Source organism: Chelonoidis abingdonii, chromosome 11 (genome assembly GCF_003597395.2).
Source record: "Chelonoidis abingdonii isolate Lonesome George chromosome 11, CheloAbing_2.0, whole genome shotgun sequence".
Taxonomy (NCBI): Eukaryota; Metazoa; Chordata; order Testudines; family Testudinidae; genus Chelonoidis; species Chelonoidis abingdonii.
Genome location: NC_133779.1, coordinates 20,005,021 through 20,022,492, shown reverse-complemented (window position 1 = coordinate 20,022,492; position 17,472 = coordinate 20,005,021). Strand labels below are relative to the sequence as shown.

The following is a 17,472-nucleotide window of genomic DNA, read 5'->3' as shown; positions in this document are numbered from 1 at the left end:
CACTCCCCCTCCAGCCACCCTGAGACACACCCAGCTGGGGTCCCCCCTCCAGCCTCCCAGCTTTGCTGAATCCCCCCTTCAGGGAGGCACCGGGGAAGATGCAGTGGGAGGTTCGGGGGCACCCCGGAGAGACGGGGGCGGGCCGGGGGCTCGCAGGGCCCCCCACTCACTAGTATCGTGCTGGTGTAGGCACTATTGATGGCGATGGCGTGCACCAGCAGGTCGAGGATGCGGGGCGGCAGGCTGCTGGGGTCGGGCGTCTGGCGGTAGTGGGTGTCGCCCAGGTAGGCCTGCACGACCGTCATGCGGTTGGTGGTGAGGGTGCCCGTTTTGTCAGAGCAGATGGCCGTGGCGTTGCCCATGGTTTCGCAGGCATCCAGGTGCCGCACCAGGTTATTGTCCTTCATCATTTTCTGAAGGGCAGAGAGGACACCCCCACCCCCACATCAGCCTCAGATCTGACCCCGACGCCGAGAGCCAGACGGAGACACGGGGGGGCTCTCCGGGGTGCCTTGTGCTCTCATTAGGGTGAGGGAGCCAGTTTCAGCTGTGCCCACTAGGGGGCACTCTCCCCGCACAGAGTTCCCGTGCACCACGTTCCCGGCACCCACGGGGGCTCTCTGAGACAGACCCGGAGCGACCCCCAAGGGGCAAACCTCGGGATCCCTCTCTCCTGGACTCTCCGGGCTCTCCTCCCCACGCCCCCTTGTTTCTGTCTGCTCTTGCGTCCCGCCATCCCACACCAGCCGGACTACACCTGCTGGCTGCACCCATGGATGGATGGATGGGCACGACCCAACAGGGTGGCGCCAGTGCACGGACGGGTATAGTCCCAAATGTCGAGCCAACGTGGTGCCCAACCATGGATGGATACAAATCAATATGGCTGCGCCAATGAGAAAAGCCAAAATGGTGCCCATGGATGGATGAGGTGGACACGCACATGGCGGTGCCCATGGGTCAATGGGCACAAGCCAACATGGCGGCGCCCATCTATGCATGGACCCAAGCAGATGTGGCGGCACCAGTCCATCAGTGGGCACCACCCGAGAGGGTGGCAGTGCCAGGTGCACAGACACAAGCCCACAAGGCCACCCCCCCCTCACCTTGACGGAGTAAGCCAAGGAGATGGTGACGGCCAAGGGCAGCCCTTCGGGCACGGCCACCACCAGCACGGTGACCCCGATGATGAAGAACTTGACGAAGTACTGGACATAGACGGGGGTGCACTCGGCCAGCCAGACCCGCCCGTCCAGCACGAAGGTCTGGATCACGAAGTACAGCACCAGGATGATTACGGTGATGGCTGACATCACCAGACCTGCCCGGGGGCAGGGGAGGGGCTTAGTGGGGGGGGGGAAGAGGGTCTAGCCCCAGATCACAGCTGGCCCCCTAGAGTGGAAAGGCCCCTGCCCCATTCCCCACCCCCTGAGCTGCCCAGTCCCCACCCTGGGGCCAGGTGGGAGCCAGCGCCCCCCAGAGGGGACAGGCCCCTGCCCCATTCCCTACCCCCCTGAGCCAGCCAGTCCCCGCCCTGGGGCTGGGTGGGAGCCAGTGCCCCCCAGAGGAGACAGGCCCCTGCCCCATTCCCTACCCCCCTGAGCCAGCCAGTCCCCGCCCTGGGGCTGGGTGGGAGCCAGCATCCCCCAGAGGGGACAGGCCCCTGCCCCATTCCCTGCCCCCCTGAGCCAGCCAGTCCCCGCCCTGAGGCCGGGTGGGAGCCAGCGTCCCCCGGAGATGACAGGCCCCTGCCCCATTCCCCGCCCCCCTGAGCCAGCCAGTCCCTGCCCTGGGGCCGGGTGGGAGCTATCGCCCTCCAGAGGGGACAGACCCCTGCCCCATTCCCCACCCCCCTGAGTCACCCAGTCCCTGCCCTGGGCTGGGGGGCAGTGCCCCAGCACGGAGGGATCAGCACCTGCTTTCCCGATCTGCACAGCCAGCTTGGTGAGCTTCCCCTGCAGCACCGATTTCTCTTTCTTGGGCGCGCTGGTTCTCTTCTTCTCCCGATCCTCCAGCTCGCCGCCCTCAGCGCTCTTCAGCGGCTGCATCTCCATGGCCACCGCGCCGTCCTGCTTCTTGGCTGTATGGACACAGGGAGGGAACCAGCTCAATGCCCCACCAAAGCGAGAGAGGAGGGAGATTCGCCACACCCACTCCCGGAGCTGGGGAGAGAACCCAGGCATCCTGGCTCCTAGGACCCCTGCTGTAACCACCAGCCCCCACTCCCCTCCCAGAGCCGGGGAGAGAACCCAGGAGTCCTGGCTCCCAGCCCCCCCTGCTCTAACCACCAGCCCCCACTCCCCTCCCAGAGCCGGGGAGAGAACCCAGGAGTCCTGGCTCCCAGCCCCCACTCCGCTTCCAGAGCCAGGAAAGAATCCAGGAGTCCTGGCTCCCAGCCCCCTGCTCTAACCACCAGCCCCCCACCCCCCTCCCAGAGCTGGAGAGAACCCAGGAGTCCTGGCTCCTGCAGAGCGTCCCAGTTCAAGTTGTCTCTCCCGCCCCCAGCCCAAGACCCCAGCTGGGCCTGGGTCCCCCTGGCCCGTTACCTTTGTTCTGAATATTCTCCACCACAACGTCCTGGGCTTTTCCTACAGCAGAAAAGGGGCGACAGAGACAGGACACTTGAGCCCAGACAGACAGATGGGACAACACAGATGATGGAGCAACAGACACTGGAGCCCACAGGCCGCCCCACGGGGAGCCGGCGCTGGGGGTGGTGACTCCTGTCTGGGGGGTGGGGCAGGCAGCGCTGGAGCTCTGAGTTCGGGGAGACAGTAGGGTCCCCCCAGCGCCGCTTAGAACTGAGGATTCCCCTGGGAGTACCAGGGGAGGGGGTGTCCCTGCCGCCCCTGCTGGAGGGGATGAGCCCTGCTCCGTGTGTCCCCGTCCGTCCGTCTCCACTCTGTGCTGGAGCGGAATCTCGGGCCGGACTCCAGGGAAGTGGAAATCAGAACCCAGCCCTGCCCCCATTGTAAATCAAGAGTGACTCTGGATTGACACCAGGCAACTGAGCTCTGCAGTCAGCCCGGCCCCCATTGCAATCTGGGGTAACTCCAGATTGGCCCAAGGGGAGCTGAGCTCGGAACCTGGCACTGGCCCTGGCCCCATTGCAATCCGGAGTGACTCTGGATTGGCCCCAGGGGAGCTGAGCTCAGAACCTGGCCCTGCTCCACTGCGCTCGGGGCAGTAGATACTCGTTAAAACACTGCTCTCTTCCAGCAAAAAGCACCGGAAACCTGAGTGTGATTCTACCGCACCGGAGCCCCCCGGGGTCAGGGTTTCACACACAAAGGGGTGCCTCTGCTCTCGGCAACTGCACTTGGGTTTTTCAAAGGCAGAGCGAATGAGGGAACCTGCCTGGCTCGGCAGCCCATCTACGGGATTATTTCAGGGTTGCTGTGCCAGGAAGATGCGTCTGCAACTCCGCCAGGCTGGTATTTATCTCAGCAGGGCCCCATCCTTCCAAACGAGGGCACTGGGAGAGTGTCATGTTATATCACTGTAACCCCCAGCCCCTCCTCCCCTCCCAGAGCTGGGAGAGAACCCAGGAGTCCTGACTCCCAGCCCCTCACCCCACCCCAACCATTATACTGCACTGAAGTAAAACACAGAATTCAGAATATGCCAGATTCCAATGGGAGCAGGGCTGGATTCTGATTTTAGCTCCCCCAGGGTCAATCTGGAGTCACCCTTGATTGCAATGGGGGCAGGACCAGATTCCAATCTCAGCTAGCCCAGGGTCAAACTGGAGTCACGCCCTGACTGCCATGGCCTCAGGCTTCCATTTCCACGTGAAGTCTCTTATTAGATACCAACTGCCCCGAGATGATCTAGGAGCACAATGGGTCACTAGAGGAATCTATTGAGTCTAGGCCGGGCAGACAACGTAGGACGGCACTCAGCATGGACATGAACTGGAGTCAATGGACACAGTTAGTGACCAGTCAATAGCGAATGGGCATCGGTCACTGGCAAGGCTGAGTTGACTCCCGCAAATCCCAAGTCAAGGCAAATTGACAGCGAGTCTCTTAGCAAGGATGCGTGGCCCCTATGGATCAACAAGAAGTCAACCAGAGGCAACATGGAGTAATGAGTTCCTCTGGGATGGCATCAGGTCCATAAAGATAGCTAATGAGCTGGCTAGGGCTGAGGTTAGGTCAAACAGACAGAAAAGGAGTTGATTGGTGATGGGTCATTCTCTAGCCAGGCTGCCCCCATGCTGTGGCTAATTGGCTCAGAATGGAGAAAGAATTAGTCCATTGGTGTTGGGTCAGCATGGATGGCGAGGAAGTCAGTTAGGTATGGATCAATACAGATGGAGGACGAGTCAATTAGCGATCAGTCAATACGGATGCAGAAAGAGTCCATCCGTGATAATGCTGGGTCAATAGATGAAGAATGATTTGGTTGAGGATGTCATGGGGTCCACACCGACGCAGAATAAGTCAGTTGGGTCCATAGCAGTTGAGCACGAGCCCATTGGCAAGTACGGGAGGGGAATGACTTGGATGGTGAAGGTACTGGGCCAGTACGGATGGAGGGTGAATTGGTTCCAAGCGGTGTCAGCTCAGTGAGGACAGAGGATGAGTCCATCAGCAATTGTGCTGGATTAATACAGATGGAGAATGACTGTGAGGGGTGGCATCAGGTCAGTGTGGTTGGAGAATGAGTTGGCTGGTGATGGTGTTGGGTAAATACACCCGGAAAATGAGTCCGTTCCAAATGGCATTGGGCCAATATGGATGGAGAATGAGCCGGGTCAGCACAGGCGGAGAACGAACCCTTTGGCACTGGGTCAATACCGATGGAGGACAAGTCCATTAGTGATGGCACCATGTCAACACGGATGGAGAATGAGTCGGTTAGGGACCATGTTGGGTCAGTGCCCAATGATGTTGCATCCACACAGTTGGGTGCACCACGTCCTCCAGTCAGGACAGAATTCCGGTGGGGCCGTGCAAATGCACATTGATTATGTGGAGTGAACACAGGATGGGGATGAATCAGTCGGGGATTGGGATGGTCAATAGAAACTGACGGGGAGTCAATACGTGAGGGTGTGTCAGTATGGAGGGGTGTTGTGTCAGAGCTCTTCACCACCTGATCCTTGGGATTCAGAGGCCATTGTGGGGAGTGAAGGGGGGGTCAGACTAGCAGAGCTCTTCTTGGCAGATGGTTGTTTAGTGCAGTTATCGGGTGGAGTTTGCAGTTGGGTTGGAGTCTGTTGCTAGGACTGTGGATTTAACTGCTGTCAGGGCATCCAGAAGAGACACCTTGAACGGACAATGAAAGCCCATGAGTCTAAGGCCAGCACCATCGAGTCAAAGCGGCGTGACACTAAGCCAGTGTGGGCTGGAGCTGGGGGAACAGGGTCTGCCCAAGAAAAAGGCTTTGAGTCAACATAGACGGTCGCTGGTCACACCAAACTCATGGAGCCAACATGGGATGGTGCAGACTCAAGTGTCTCACAAGATGGCACAGAGTCTCCATGAGCAACGTTGAGTCCACACGCCAGGAGGTGCCATGGTGGAGACCTTGACCACGGTGAAGCAGGAGCTGGTCGAACCAGCTCCGGAGGACACGATAACGGACACCGAGAACAAGCCCAGGGAAGACCAAAAAGGGCCCTCACCTTTCTTCTCCTTCTTCTCCTCTTCCTCCCCACTGGCTCCCAGCAAGGTGAAGATAATCCCAGTCTGGGAGTTCACCCCGACGGCCGTGACGACCATCCGCCCCGAGCCCTCCATGACGTGGGTGCCTGGCAGAGCAGAGGCAGAGTGAACAGGAGGCTACGGGCGCTCGGGCCGTCAGCTCCCTTCCGCCAGGCAGGACACCTGGGTTCCATTCATGGCTCTGTAGCAGACCACCTCCAAGAGTCGCCGACTGCTGGGGGAGAGCACCCCCCACTGAGCCCCCCGCCCCATAGCGTAGTGGCCCCTAGTACACAGCATGGACTGCTGGGGGAGAGCACCCCCCACCGAGCTCCCCACCCCATGGCGCAGCACCCCCTAGCACAGAGCATGGACTGCCGAGGGAGAGTGCCCCCCACTGAACCCCCCCGCCCCATGGCACAGCGCCCCCAGCACACAGCATGCACTGCCGAGGGAGAGCGCCCCCCACTGAGCCCCTCGCCCCCTAACACAGCACCCCCTAGCGCCCAGCATGCACTGCTAAGGGAGATCGTCCTCCGCCCAGACACCCACCTGAGAGCAGCATGGGATCTTTCTCCACGGATTTCCGCACATGGTCCGATTCCCCGGTCAGGGAGCTCTCATCAATCTTCAGGTCGTTGCCCTGGATCAGAACCCCGTCAGCAGGGAGCAGATCACCTGGTGAAGGGGAGAAAAGGGTGCACATGGGACCTGTGTGCTGCTCTGCCCTGGTGTCAGGACTCCCTGGATCTGCCCCCCCACATGGGACCTGCATAGCCCAGACGGCACCCAAATGCCCCACAAGCCCATCTCAGATCACACGGACATGGCTGTGACGTTATTGATATAAACTGGGACCATATAGAACATGGTTTGCAACCAAGCTCCTGTAGTGGCACCAAATCCTATGTAAAGGGGGTCAGATAAGGGGTCTAAGAGCAGGTTGTGGGTGCTGTTGAGATGTGCGTGCTGTGTGTGTCGGTATCATTTTGTAGTTGAAGTTAGAAGTATTGGCTCTGCCCTGTTCGTATTTCAAAATTGGTGCTGCAGTCTGGTGACACCAGACAAGTGGTGTTAGCTCTGCAGCCTGCTTGATGGCCCATTAAGGAACCATTAGCTACACAACTGACCCAGTGAGAGGAGGCAGATCCGCCTTGTGACTCAGCAGGGTGGGCAGGGACTGGCCATCGTGACTCCAGGCCCAATTTGCTGGAATTTCACAGTAAGAACAAAGTGTTTCTTACACATGGCTGACGTCTCATCTCTCTTGTCTCCAACCTGCTTCCTACTCTGAGAGGAGACCTTTGCTACATTCAACTGAAGCTCATACAGGGACGAGGACCATCTCCAGCGGGGATGTCCAGAGACCTTGCAACTTGAACCTGCAGTTTACTCCATCACTGCTACAAGCCTGAACTAAGAACTTTGCCATTACTGTATGTAATTGATTTCATTTAACCAATTCTAGCTCTCATCTCTATCTTTTTTTCTTTTATGAATAAACCTTCAGATTTTAGATTCTAAAGGATTGGCAACAGCGTGATTTGTGGGTAAAATATGATGTGTATACTGACCTGGGTCTGGGGCTTGATCCTTTGGGATCGAGAGAACCTTTTTCTTTTACTGGGGTGTTGATTTTCATAACTATTCATCCCCAGGATGGGTGGGACTGGTGGTGATACTGGGAGACTGGGGTGTCTAAGGAAATTGCTTGTGTGACTTGTGGTTGGCCAGTGGGGTGACACCAAAGTCATTTTGTCTGGCTGGTTTGGTTTGCCTTAGAGGTGGAGAAACCCCAGCCTAGGGCTGTGACTGCCCTGTTTGGGCCATCGGTCCTGAATTGGCACCTCAGTTGGGTCCTGCCAGAACCGCATCGTCACAATGGCCATCTGCCCCAGTGTCAGGCCATCTGGGATCAGCGCCACATGCAATCTATTCCTCCCATGATCAGTCCCAGGAGCCCCTCTGCCCTGGCATCTGGGCTGCATTGGATTCTCCTTCCCTCCCACGAGCCCCTCTGCCATGATGTTGGGGCCACTCTGGATCACCCTCTCCCTGCAAACCCCTCTGCCCTGGCCTCTGGGCTGCCCTGGATCACCCCTCGAGCCCGGCGTCGGGCTCACTCACCGTATTTGATCTGGGCGATGTCTCCCACCACCAGCTTGGCCACGGGGATCTGGATCTGCTGCCCGTTGCGGACGACGGCGAATTTCTGCTCCTGCTCGATGCGGCTCTGCAGTCCCCGGAACTGCTTCTCCTTGCTCCAGTCGTTGAAGGCCGTGACCAGCACCACGCAGATGACGGAGAGCAGGATGGCTGCCCCCTCAATCCAGCCAGCCTCCGACTCGCCCTCGTCCTCTGCCCCCGCGGCCAGGTTCCCACAGGCTGCACCGCAACACAGGGAAGGGACCACAGCAGAGCAGGAGAGAGAGGGAATGGGACGGGAAGGAGGAGTTGGAGGTCAGGCCAGAGCCAAGGAAAGGGAACATGCATTGAGGCTGACAGACAGGGACAGTGGAGGAGGAAGTCACCCCCATGGTCCTGCTCCCCTCCCCCCGCAGGCCAGGTGGCATTAGGGTGGGGAGCCCCCAGCCAGGGGTGGGAAGGATCTGCGGTGGGGGAAATGCGTCAGGGCATGGGTGGGCTGACGGGTGAGCACAGGGACAGGGCAGGGGATGGATTAGCAGCTAGCTGGATGGATGGATGGGTCAGCGGATGGATGGGTAGGTCAGTGGATGAGTCAGTGGTTGGATGGACAGATGGATCAGTGGACGGACGGGCGGGTCAGTGGATGGACAGATGGATGGATAGGTCAGTGGATGGACGGACAGATGGATCAGTGGATGGATGGGTCATCGGACGGACGCATGGGTCAGCAGACAGACAGGTGGGTCACTAGATGATTGGACGGACGGACGGACAGATGGAAGGTGGAGTGGTTGGATGAACAGGTCAGCAGTTGGATGGATGGATGGATCAGCAGCTGGATGGACGGACAGCGGTGTATGTAGGTCAGTGGATGGACGGACAGATGGATCAGTGGATGGATGGGTCATCGGACGGACGCATGGGTCAGCAGACAGACAGGTGGGTCACTAGATGATTGGACGGACGGACGGACAGATGGAAGGTGGAGTGGTTGGATGAACAGGTCAGCAGTTGGATGGATGGATGGATCAGCAGCTGGATGGACGGACAGCGGTGTATGTAGGTCAGTGGATGGACGGACAGATGGATCAGTGGATGGATGGGTCATCGGACGGACGCATGGGTCAGCAGACAGACAGGTGGGTCACTAGATGATTGGACGGACGGACGGACAGATGGAAGGTGGAGTGGTTGGATGAACAGGTCAGCAGTTGGATGGATGGATGGATCAGCAGCTGGATGGACGGACAGCGGTGTATGTAGGTCAGTGGATGGACGGACAGATGGATCAGTGGATGGATGGGTCATCGGACGGACGCATGGGTCAGCAGACAGACAGGTGGGTCACTAGATGATTGGACGGACGGACGGACAGATGGAAGGTGGAGTGGTTGGATGAACAGGTCAGCAGTTGGATGGATGGATGGATCAGCAGCTGGATGGACGGACAGCGGTGTATGTAGGTCAGTGGATGGACGGACAGATGGATCAGTGGATGGATGGGTCATCGGACGGACGCATGGGTCAGCAGACAGACAGGTGGGTCACTAGATGATTGGACGGACGGACGGACAGATGGAAGGTGGAGTGGTTGGATGAACAGGTCAGCAGTTGGATGGATGGATGGATCAGCAGCTGGATGGACGGACAGCGGTGTATGTAGGTCAGTGGATGGACGGACAGATGGATCAGTGGATGGATGGGTCATCGGACGGACGCATGGGTCAGCAGACAGACAGGTGGGTCACTAGATGATTGGACGGACGGACGGACAGATGGAAGGTGGAGTGGTTGGATGAACAGGTCAGCAGTTGGATGGATGGATGGATCAGCAGCTGGATGGACGGACAGCGGTGTATGTAGGTCAGTGGATGGACGGACAGATGGATCAGTGGATGGATGGGTCATCGGACGGACGCATGGGTCAGCAGACAGACAGGTGGGTCACTAGATGATTGGACGGACGGACGGACAGATGGAAGGTGGAGTGGTTGGATGAACAGGTCAGCAGTTGGATGGATGGATGGATCAGCAGCTGGATGGACGGACAGCGGTGTATGTAGGTCAGTGGATGGACGGACAGATGGATCAGTGGATGGATGGGTCATCGGACGGACGCATGGGTCAGCAGACAGACAGGTGGGTCACTAGATGATTGGACGGACGGACGGACAGATGGAAGGTGGAGTGGTTGGATGAACAGGTCAGCAGTTGGATGGATGGATGGATCAGCAGCTGGATGGACGGACAGCGGTGTATGTAGGTCAGTGGATGGACGGACAGATGGATCAGTGGATGGATGGGTCATCGGACGGACGCATGGGTCAGCAGACAGACAGGTGGGTCACTAGATGATTGGACGGACGGACGGACAGATGGAAGGTGGAGTGGTTGGATGAACAGGTCAGCAGTTGGATGGATGGATGGATCAGCAGCTGGATGGACGGACAGCGGTGTATGTAGGTCAGTGGATGGACGGACAGATGGATCAGTGGATGGATGGGTCATCGGACGGACGCATGGGTCAGCAGACAGACAGGTGGGTCACTAGATGATTGGACGGACGGACGGACAGATGGAAGGTGGAGTGGTTGGATGAACAGGTCAGCAGTTGGATGGATGGATGGATCAGCAGCTGGATGGACGGACAGCGGTGTATGTAGGTCAGTGGATGGACGGACAGATGGATCAGTGGATGGATGGGTCATCGGACGGACGCATGGGTCAGCAGACAGACAGGTGGGTCACTAGATGATTGGACGGACGGACGGACAGATGGAAGGTGGAGTGGTTGGATGAACAGGTCAGCAGTTGGATGGATGGATGGATCAGCAGCTGGATGGACGGACAGCGGTGTATGTAGGTCAGTGGATGGACGGACAGATGGATCAGTGGATGGATGGGTCATCGGACGGACGCATGGGTCAGCAGACAGACAGGTGGGTCACTAGATGATTGGACGGACGGACGGACAGATGGAAGGTGGAGTGGTTGGATGAACAGGTCAGCAGTTGGATGGATGGATGGATCAGCAGCTGGATGGACGGACAGCGGTGTATGTAGGTCAGTGGATGGACGGACAGATGGATCAGTGGATGGATGGGTCATCGGACGGACGCATGGGTCAGCAGACAGACAGGTGGGTCACTAGATGATTGGACGGACGGACGGACAGATGGAAGGTGGAGTGGTTGGATGAACAGGTCAGCAGTTGGATGGATGGATGGATCAGCAGCTGGATGGACGGACAGCGGTGTATGTAGGTCAGTGGATGGACGGACAGATGGATCAGTGGATGGATGGGTCATCGGACGGACGCATGGGTCAGCAGACAGACAGGTGGGTCACTAGATGATTGGACGGACGGACGGACAGATGGAAGGTGGAGTGGTTGGATGAACAGGTCAGCAGTTGGATGGATGGATGGATCAGCAGCTGGATGGACGGACAGCGGTGTATGTAGGTCAGTGGATGGACGGACAGATGGATCAGTGGATGGATGGGTCATCGGACGGACGCATGGGTCAGCAGACAGACAGGTGGGTCACTAGATGATTGGACGGACGGACGGACAGATGGAAGGTGGAGTGGTTGGATGAACAGGTCAGCAGTTGGATGGATGGATGGATCAGCAGCTGGATGGACGGACAGCGGTGTATGTAGGTCAGTGGATGGACGGACAGATGGATCAGTGGATGGATGGGTCATCGGACGGACGCATGGGTCAGCAGACAGACAGGTGGGTCACTAGATGATTGGACGGACGGACGGACAGATGGAAGGTGGAGTGGTTGGATGAACAGGTCAGCAGTTGGATGGATGGATGGATCAGCAGCTGGATGGACGGACAGCGGTGTATGTAGGTCAGTGGATGGACGGACAGATGGATCAGTGGATGGATGGGTCATCGGACGGACGCATGGGTCAGCAGACAGACAGGTGGGTCACTAGATGATTGGACGGACGGACGGACAGATGGAAGGTGGAGTGGTTGGATGAACAGGTCAGCAGTTGGATGGATGGATGGATCAGCAGCTGGATGGACGGACAGCGGTGTATGTAGGTCAGTGGATGGACGGACAGATGGATCAGTGGATGGATGGGTCATCGGACGGACGCATGGGTCAGCAGACAGACAGGTGGGTCACTAGATGATTGGACGGACGGACGGACAGATGGAAGGTGGAGTGGTTGGATGAACAGGTCAGCAGTTGGATGGATGGATGGATCAGCAGCTGGATGGACGGACAGCGGTGTATGTAGGTCAGTGGATGGACGGACAGATGGATCAGTGGATGGATGGGTCATCGGACGGACGCATGGGTCAGCAGACAGACAGGTGGGTCACTAGATGATTGGACGGACGGACGGACAGATGGAAGGTGGAGTGGTTGGATGAACAGGTCAGCAGTTGGATGGATGGATGGATCAGCAGCTGGATGGACGGACAGCGGTGTATGTAGGTCAGTGGATGGACGGACAGATGGATCAGTGGATGGATGGGTCATCGGACGGACGCATGGGTCAGCAGACAGACAGGTGGGTCACTAGATGATTGGACGGACGGACGGACAGATGGAAGGTGGAGTGGTTGGATGAACAGGTCAGCAGTTGGATGGATGGATGGATCAGCAGCTGGATGGATGGATCAGCAGATGAACGGATGGACTAATTGATGGAGGAACAGATGGATAGATGGATGGGTCAGCAGACAGCCAGCCAGACGGATCAGTGGCTGGCCAGATGGATGGAGGAGTAGCAGATGGACCGGGCTGGACGGATGGATAGGTCAGTGGCTGGCTGGATGAGTGGGTCAGTGGATGGACAGATGGATGGAGTAACGGATCAATGGACAGACGGACCAGTGGATGGATGGGTGGGTCAGTGGATGGACAGATGGGTCAATGGTTGGATGGATGGATGGACGAAGGTGTGATGGAGTAGGGGCTGTCGGTGTGGGGGATGGGAGAGCAGGGGATATTTTTAGGTAAGGGACAGGATCTTTAAGCCTGTAACCTGAGCCAGGCAGGGGGGAGGTGGTGAGCACCTTTGCTGAGGAAACGGGACAAAGGAATCGGCGGGCGGGAGGAGGGGCAGGTCAGTTTGGGTTTTGGGGCTGTGGGGCGGAATTCAGGGGATCCTAGCTGGGATCCAAGCACCCTGAAAGCCCAGAAGGACTGGATGGAGGGGTCCTGACTGTGCCTCCAAGCTCTGCTGTAACCTGCGTTCCTGTTGTCCAATAAACCTTCTGTTTTACTGGCTGGACAAAAGTCACTGTGGGGTCCAGGAAGAGGGGTGCAGGGCTGGACTCCCCCAGACTCCGTGACAGAAGGCATAGCGAATGGACGGACATTCAGGAGGTGGACAGACAAATGGAGCAGCAGGTGGACAGATAGATCAGAGGATGGATGGATGGATGGGGCAGCAGGTGGACGGCTAGGTCAGTGGATGGACGGATGAAGGTGTGCCAGATGGACGGATGGATGGGTCAGTGCGTGGACATTTGGACGGAGCAGCAGGTGGACGGGTAGGTCAGTGGGTGGACGACCGGACGGAGCAGCGGGTGGACAACCGGACGGATGGAGATGTAGCGGACAGATGGAGGCGTGCCAGACAGACAGATGGACGGGTCAGCGGATGGACGGGGCAGTGGGAGGACAGGTAGGTCAGTGGATGGACGGACAGAGCAGCGGGTTGACGGGTAGGTCAGTGGACGGACGGACGGATGGAGGCGTACCAGATGGATAGATGGGTCAGCGGGTTGACGGATGGACGGAGCAGCGGGTTGACGGATGGACGGGTGGAGATATAGCAGATGGATGGAGGCGTGCCAGACAGATGGACGGATGGTTCAGTGGGTGGACGGACGGACAGGGCAGCAGATGGACGGGTAGGTCAGTGGACGGATGGAGCAGCGGGTGGATGGACGGATGGAGCAGTGGGTGGATGGACGGACAGGGCAGCGCGTGGACAGGTAGCTCAGTGGATGGATGGATGGAGGCGTAGTGGACGGACGGAGCAGCAGATGGACAGACGGACGGGGCAGCGGGTGGACAGGTAGGTCAGTGCATGGACGGATGGAGGCGTAGTGGACAGACAGATGGAGCAGCAGGTTGAAGACTAGGTCAGTGGATGGATGGAGCAGCGGCTGGACAGACGGACGGGGCAGCGGATGGACAGGTAGGTCAGTGGATGGATGGATGGAGGCGTAGCGGATGGATGGACGGAGCAGCGGGTTGATGGGTAGGTCAGTGGACGGATGGACGGAGGCGTACCAGACAGACGGACGGATGGGCCAGCAGGCGGACGAACGGATGGAGCAGCGGATGGACAGGTAGGTGAGTGGATGGACAGATGGAGGCGTAGTGTACAGACGGGTCAGCGGCTGGACAGACGGACGGGGCAGCGGTTGGACAGGTAGGTCAGTGGATGGATGAATGGAGGCGTGGTGGATGGACGGACGGAGCAGCAGGTGGACGGATGGAGCTGCGGGTGAACGGATGGACAGGTGGGTCAGCGGCTGGACAGACGGACAGGGCAGCGGGTGGACAGGTAGGTCAGTGGATGGACAGATGGAGGTGTAGCAGATGGACGGACGGAGCAGCAGGTTGACGGGTAGATCAGTGGACGGACGGAGCAGCGGATGGACAGACGGAGCAGCGGGTGGACGGACAGACGGATGGAGGCGTAGCGGACGGACAGATAGATGGGTCGGCAGTTGGATGGACGGATGGGGCAGCGGGTGGAAAGGTAGGTCAGTGGATGGATGGACGGAGGCATAGCGGGTGGACGGATGGATGGACAGGTCAGCAGGTGGACGGATGGACGGAGCAGCGGGTGGACAGACGGAGCAGCAGGTGGACGGACGGACAGATGGAGATGTAGCAGACAGATGGAGGCATGCCAGACAGATGGATGGATGGGTCAGTGGCTGGACGGATGGACGGGGCAGCGGGTGGACAGGTAGGTCAGTGGATGGATGGATGGTGGAGCAGCGGGTGGACGGATGGAGCAGCGGGTGGACGGACAGACGGATGGAGGTGTTGCGGACGGACGGATAGATGGGTCAGTGGCTGGACGGACGGACGGGGCAGCGGGTGGACAGGTAAGTAAGTGGATGGACGGATGGAGGCATAGTGGACAGACGGACAGAGCAGCAGGTTGACGGGTAGGTCAGTAGACGGACGGAGCAGCGGCTGGACAGATAGATGGGTCAGCAGGCGGACGGACGGATGGGGCAGCAGGTTGACGGGTAGGTCAGTGGATGGATGGAGCAACGAGTGGATGGACGGACAGGGCAGCAGGTGGACGGGCAGATGGGGCAGTGGGTGGACGGACAGACAGGGCAGCGCATGGACAGGTAGGTCAGTGGATGGACGGACGGAGGCGTAGCGGACGGATGGAGCAGCGGGTGGACGGACGGACAGGGCAGTGCGTGGACAGGTAGCTCAGTGGATGGATGGATGGAGGCGTAGGGGACGGACAGAGCAGTGGGTGGACAGGTAGGTCAGTGGATGGACGGATGGAGGCGTAGTGGATGGACGGACGGAACAGCAGGTTGACGAGTAGGTCAGTAGATGGACGGAGCAGCGGCTGGACGGACGGACAGGGCAGCGGGTGGACGGACGGACAGGGCAGCGGGTGGACAGGTAGGTCAGTGGATGGACGGACGGAGCAGCAGGTTGACGGGTAGGTCAGTGGACGGATGGAGCAGTGGCTGGACGGACGGACGGATGGATCAGCGGGTGGACGAACGGACGGGACAGCGAGTGGACAGGTAGGTCAGTGGATGGACGGACGGAGGCGTAGCAGACGGACGGAGCAGCAGGTGGACGGACGGACAGGGCAGCGGGTGGACAGGTAGGTCAGTGGATGGACGGACGGAGGCGTAGCAGACGGATGGAGGCGTAGCAGCAGGTTGACGGGTAGGTCAGTGGATGGATGGAGCAGTGGCTGGACGGACGGATGGATGGATCAGCGGCTGGACGGACGGACGGGGCAGCGGGTGGACAGGTAGGTCAGTGGATGGACGGACGGAGGCGTAGCAGACGGATGGAGGCGTAGCAGCAGGTTGACGGGTAGGTCAGTGGATGGATGGAGCAGTGGCTGGACGGACGGATGGATGGATCAGCGGCTGGACGGACGGACGGGGCAGCGGGTGGACAGGTAGGTCAGTGGATGGACGGACGGAGGCGTAGCAGACGGATGGAGGCGTAGCAGCAGGTTGACGGGTAGGTCAGTGGATGGATGGAGCAGTGGCTGGACGGACGGATGGATGGATCAGCGGCTGGACGGACGGACGGGGCAGCGGGTGGACAGGTAGCTCAGTGGATGGACGGACGGAGGCGTAGCAGACGGACAGAGCAGCAGGTGGACGGACGGACAGAGCAGCGGGTGGACAGGTAGCTCCGTGGATGGACGCGTAGTGGACAGACGGACGGAGCAGCAGGTTGACGGGTAGGTCAGTGGACGGACGGAGCAGCGGCTGGACGGACGGACGGGGCAGCAGGTGGACAGGTAGGTCAGTGGATGGACGGATGGAGGCGTGCCAGACGGATGAATGAAGGTGTGCCAGACAGACGGACGGAACCTTATTCTGCCTTGTAGCCCCGTGACCCAAACACACCTGAGCTACCTCCTAGGTGTGGAAACCCTCCCCCCCCGCCTCCTTCCTTCCCCACACCAAGCTGCTGTCCCTGGGATCTGGCTCCATGGAGGCGGCCCCGCCCCATCTCGGGGGTGGGGGCGACGCCCCAGGCCAGGACTGACCTTCGCTCTCCTCTCCTGGGGGGGCGTAGAAGGAGAGACCCAGGGAGATGATGGCCGCGATCTCCAGGATGATCAGGGTCACGTCCTGCAGAGCCTCCCACACCAGCTGCAGGAAGGTCTTGGGCTGCTTGGGCGGGATGAAGTTCTGGCCGTAGATCTGCCGCCGCTTCTCCAGGTCGGCCGCGTTGTCCGACAGGCCTGAGTAGGGGCAGAGGGAGGTGGGATGAAAGTGGAGCCCGGACGCCTGGGTTCTCTCCTCAGTTCTGGGAGGGGAGTGGGGGCTGGTGGTTAGAGCAGGGGGGGCTGGGAGCCAGGACTCTGGTGTATTTCACTGCATGTCCCAGAGCCAGTCAGTGCTGTGGAGAATTTGCAGATGGTCCCTGGGACTGGTGACATTTTAAATATTTAATGCGCTGGCAGGTGAGGGGGGGGGCGCGGGACAGGGCCACCGGGGGCCTTTGATCACCCAGGGGGTCAGATCCTGTCCTGGGCAGCTGGGCCTCCTCCCCCACCCCTGCCACCCTTTGAAATGAATGAACCACACAGGGGCACAGATGTCACAGAGCGAACCCAGGCGTCCTGGCTCCCAGACCCCCACCCCCTGGAGCCCGGCGGAGAACCCAGGTGTCCTGGGCGGGGGGCGCTCTCCCCTGGCAGACGGGACCAGGCTCGGGGGGGGCTGTGCTGCACGCCGGTCATGGGGGGCGCTGGGGCAGGTTGCTGAGCTCCAGGCGGGGGGGTTCCTGCCCCCCTGGCTCTGCTGCACCCTGAAAGGCGAGTCAAGGGGAACCCGGCGCAGGAGCCGACGCTGCAGCTCTGCTCGGACACCCCCCTGGGCCAGCTCTCCCCCGCCTCGGGACAGCCCCCAGCCTCCGTCCCCGCCCCCCGGGACAGCCCCCAGCCT

General features: G+C 59.6%; 1 protein-coding gene and 1 long non-coding RNA gene across 2 annotated transcripts in view; one reads left to right on the top strand and one right to left on the bottom strand.

Moving 5' to 3' along the window:
* The window catches only part of LOC142047515 (uncharacterized), a 329,291-nt gene that overhangs the window by 165,051 nt on the left and 146,768 nt on the right, over window positions 1–17,472 (top strand). The gene's annotated exons all lie outside the window — the stretch shown is intronic.
* The window catches only part of LOC116833533 (plasma membrane calcium-transporting ATPase 3-like), a 51,557-nt gene that overhangs the window by 33,361 nt on the left and 724 nt on the right, over window positions 1–17,472 (bottom strand). The window contains exons 2-8 of the mRNA XM_075070606.1: window positions 16,569–16,831; window positions 7,779–8,036; window positions 6,204–6,329; window positions 5,633–5,758; window positions 1,916–2,080; window positions 1,107–1,321; window positions 171–413 (exon numbers count right to left, since the gene is read on the bottom strand). Of these exons, the coding sequence (XP_074926707.1) occupies window positions 171–413; window positions 1,107–1,321; window positions 1,916–2,080; window positions 5,633–5,758; window positions 6,204–6,329; window positions 7,779–8,036; window positions 16,569–16,831 (1,396 nt within the window). The remainder of the gene's footprint in view (window positions 1–170; window positions 414–1,106; window positions 1,322–1,915; window positions 2,081–5,632; window positions 5,759–6,203; window positions 6,330–7,778; window positions 8,037–16,568; window positions 16,832–17,472) is intronic.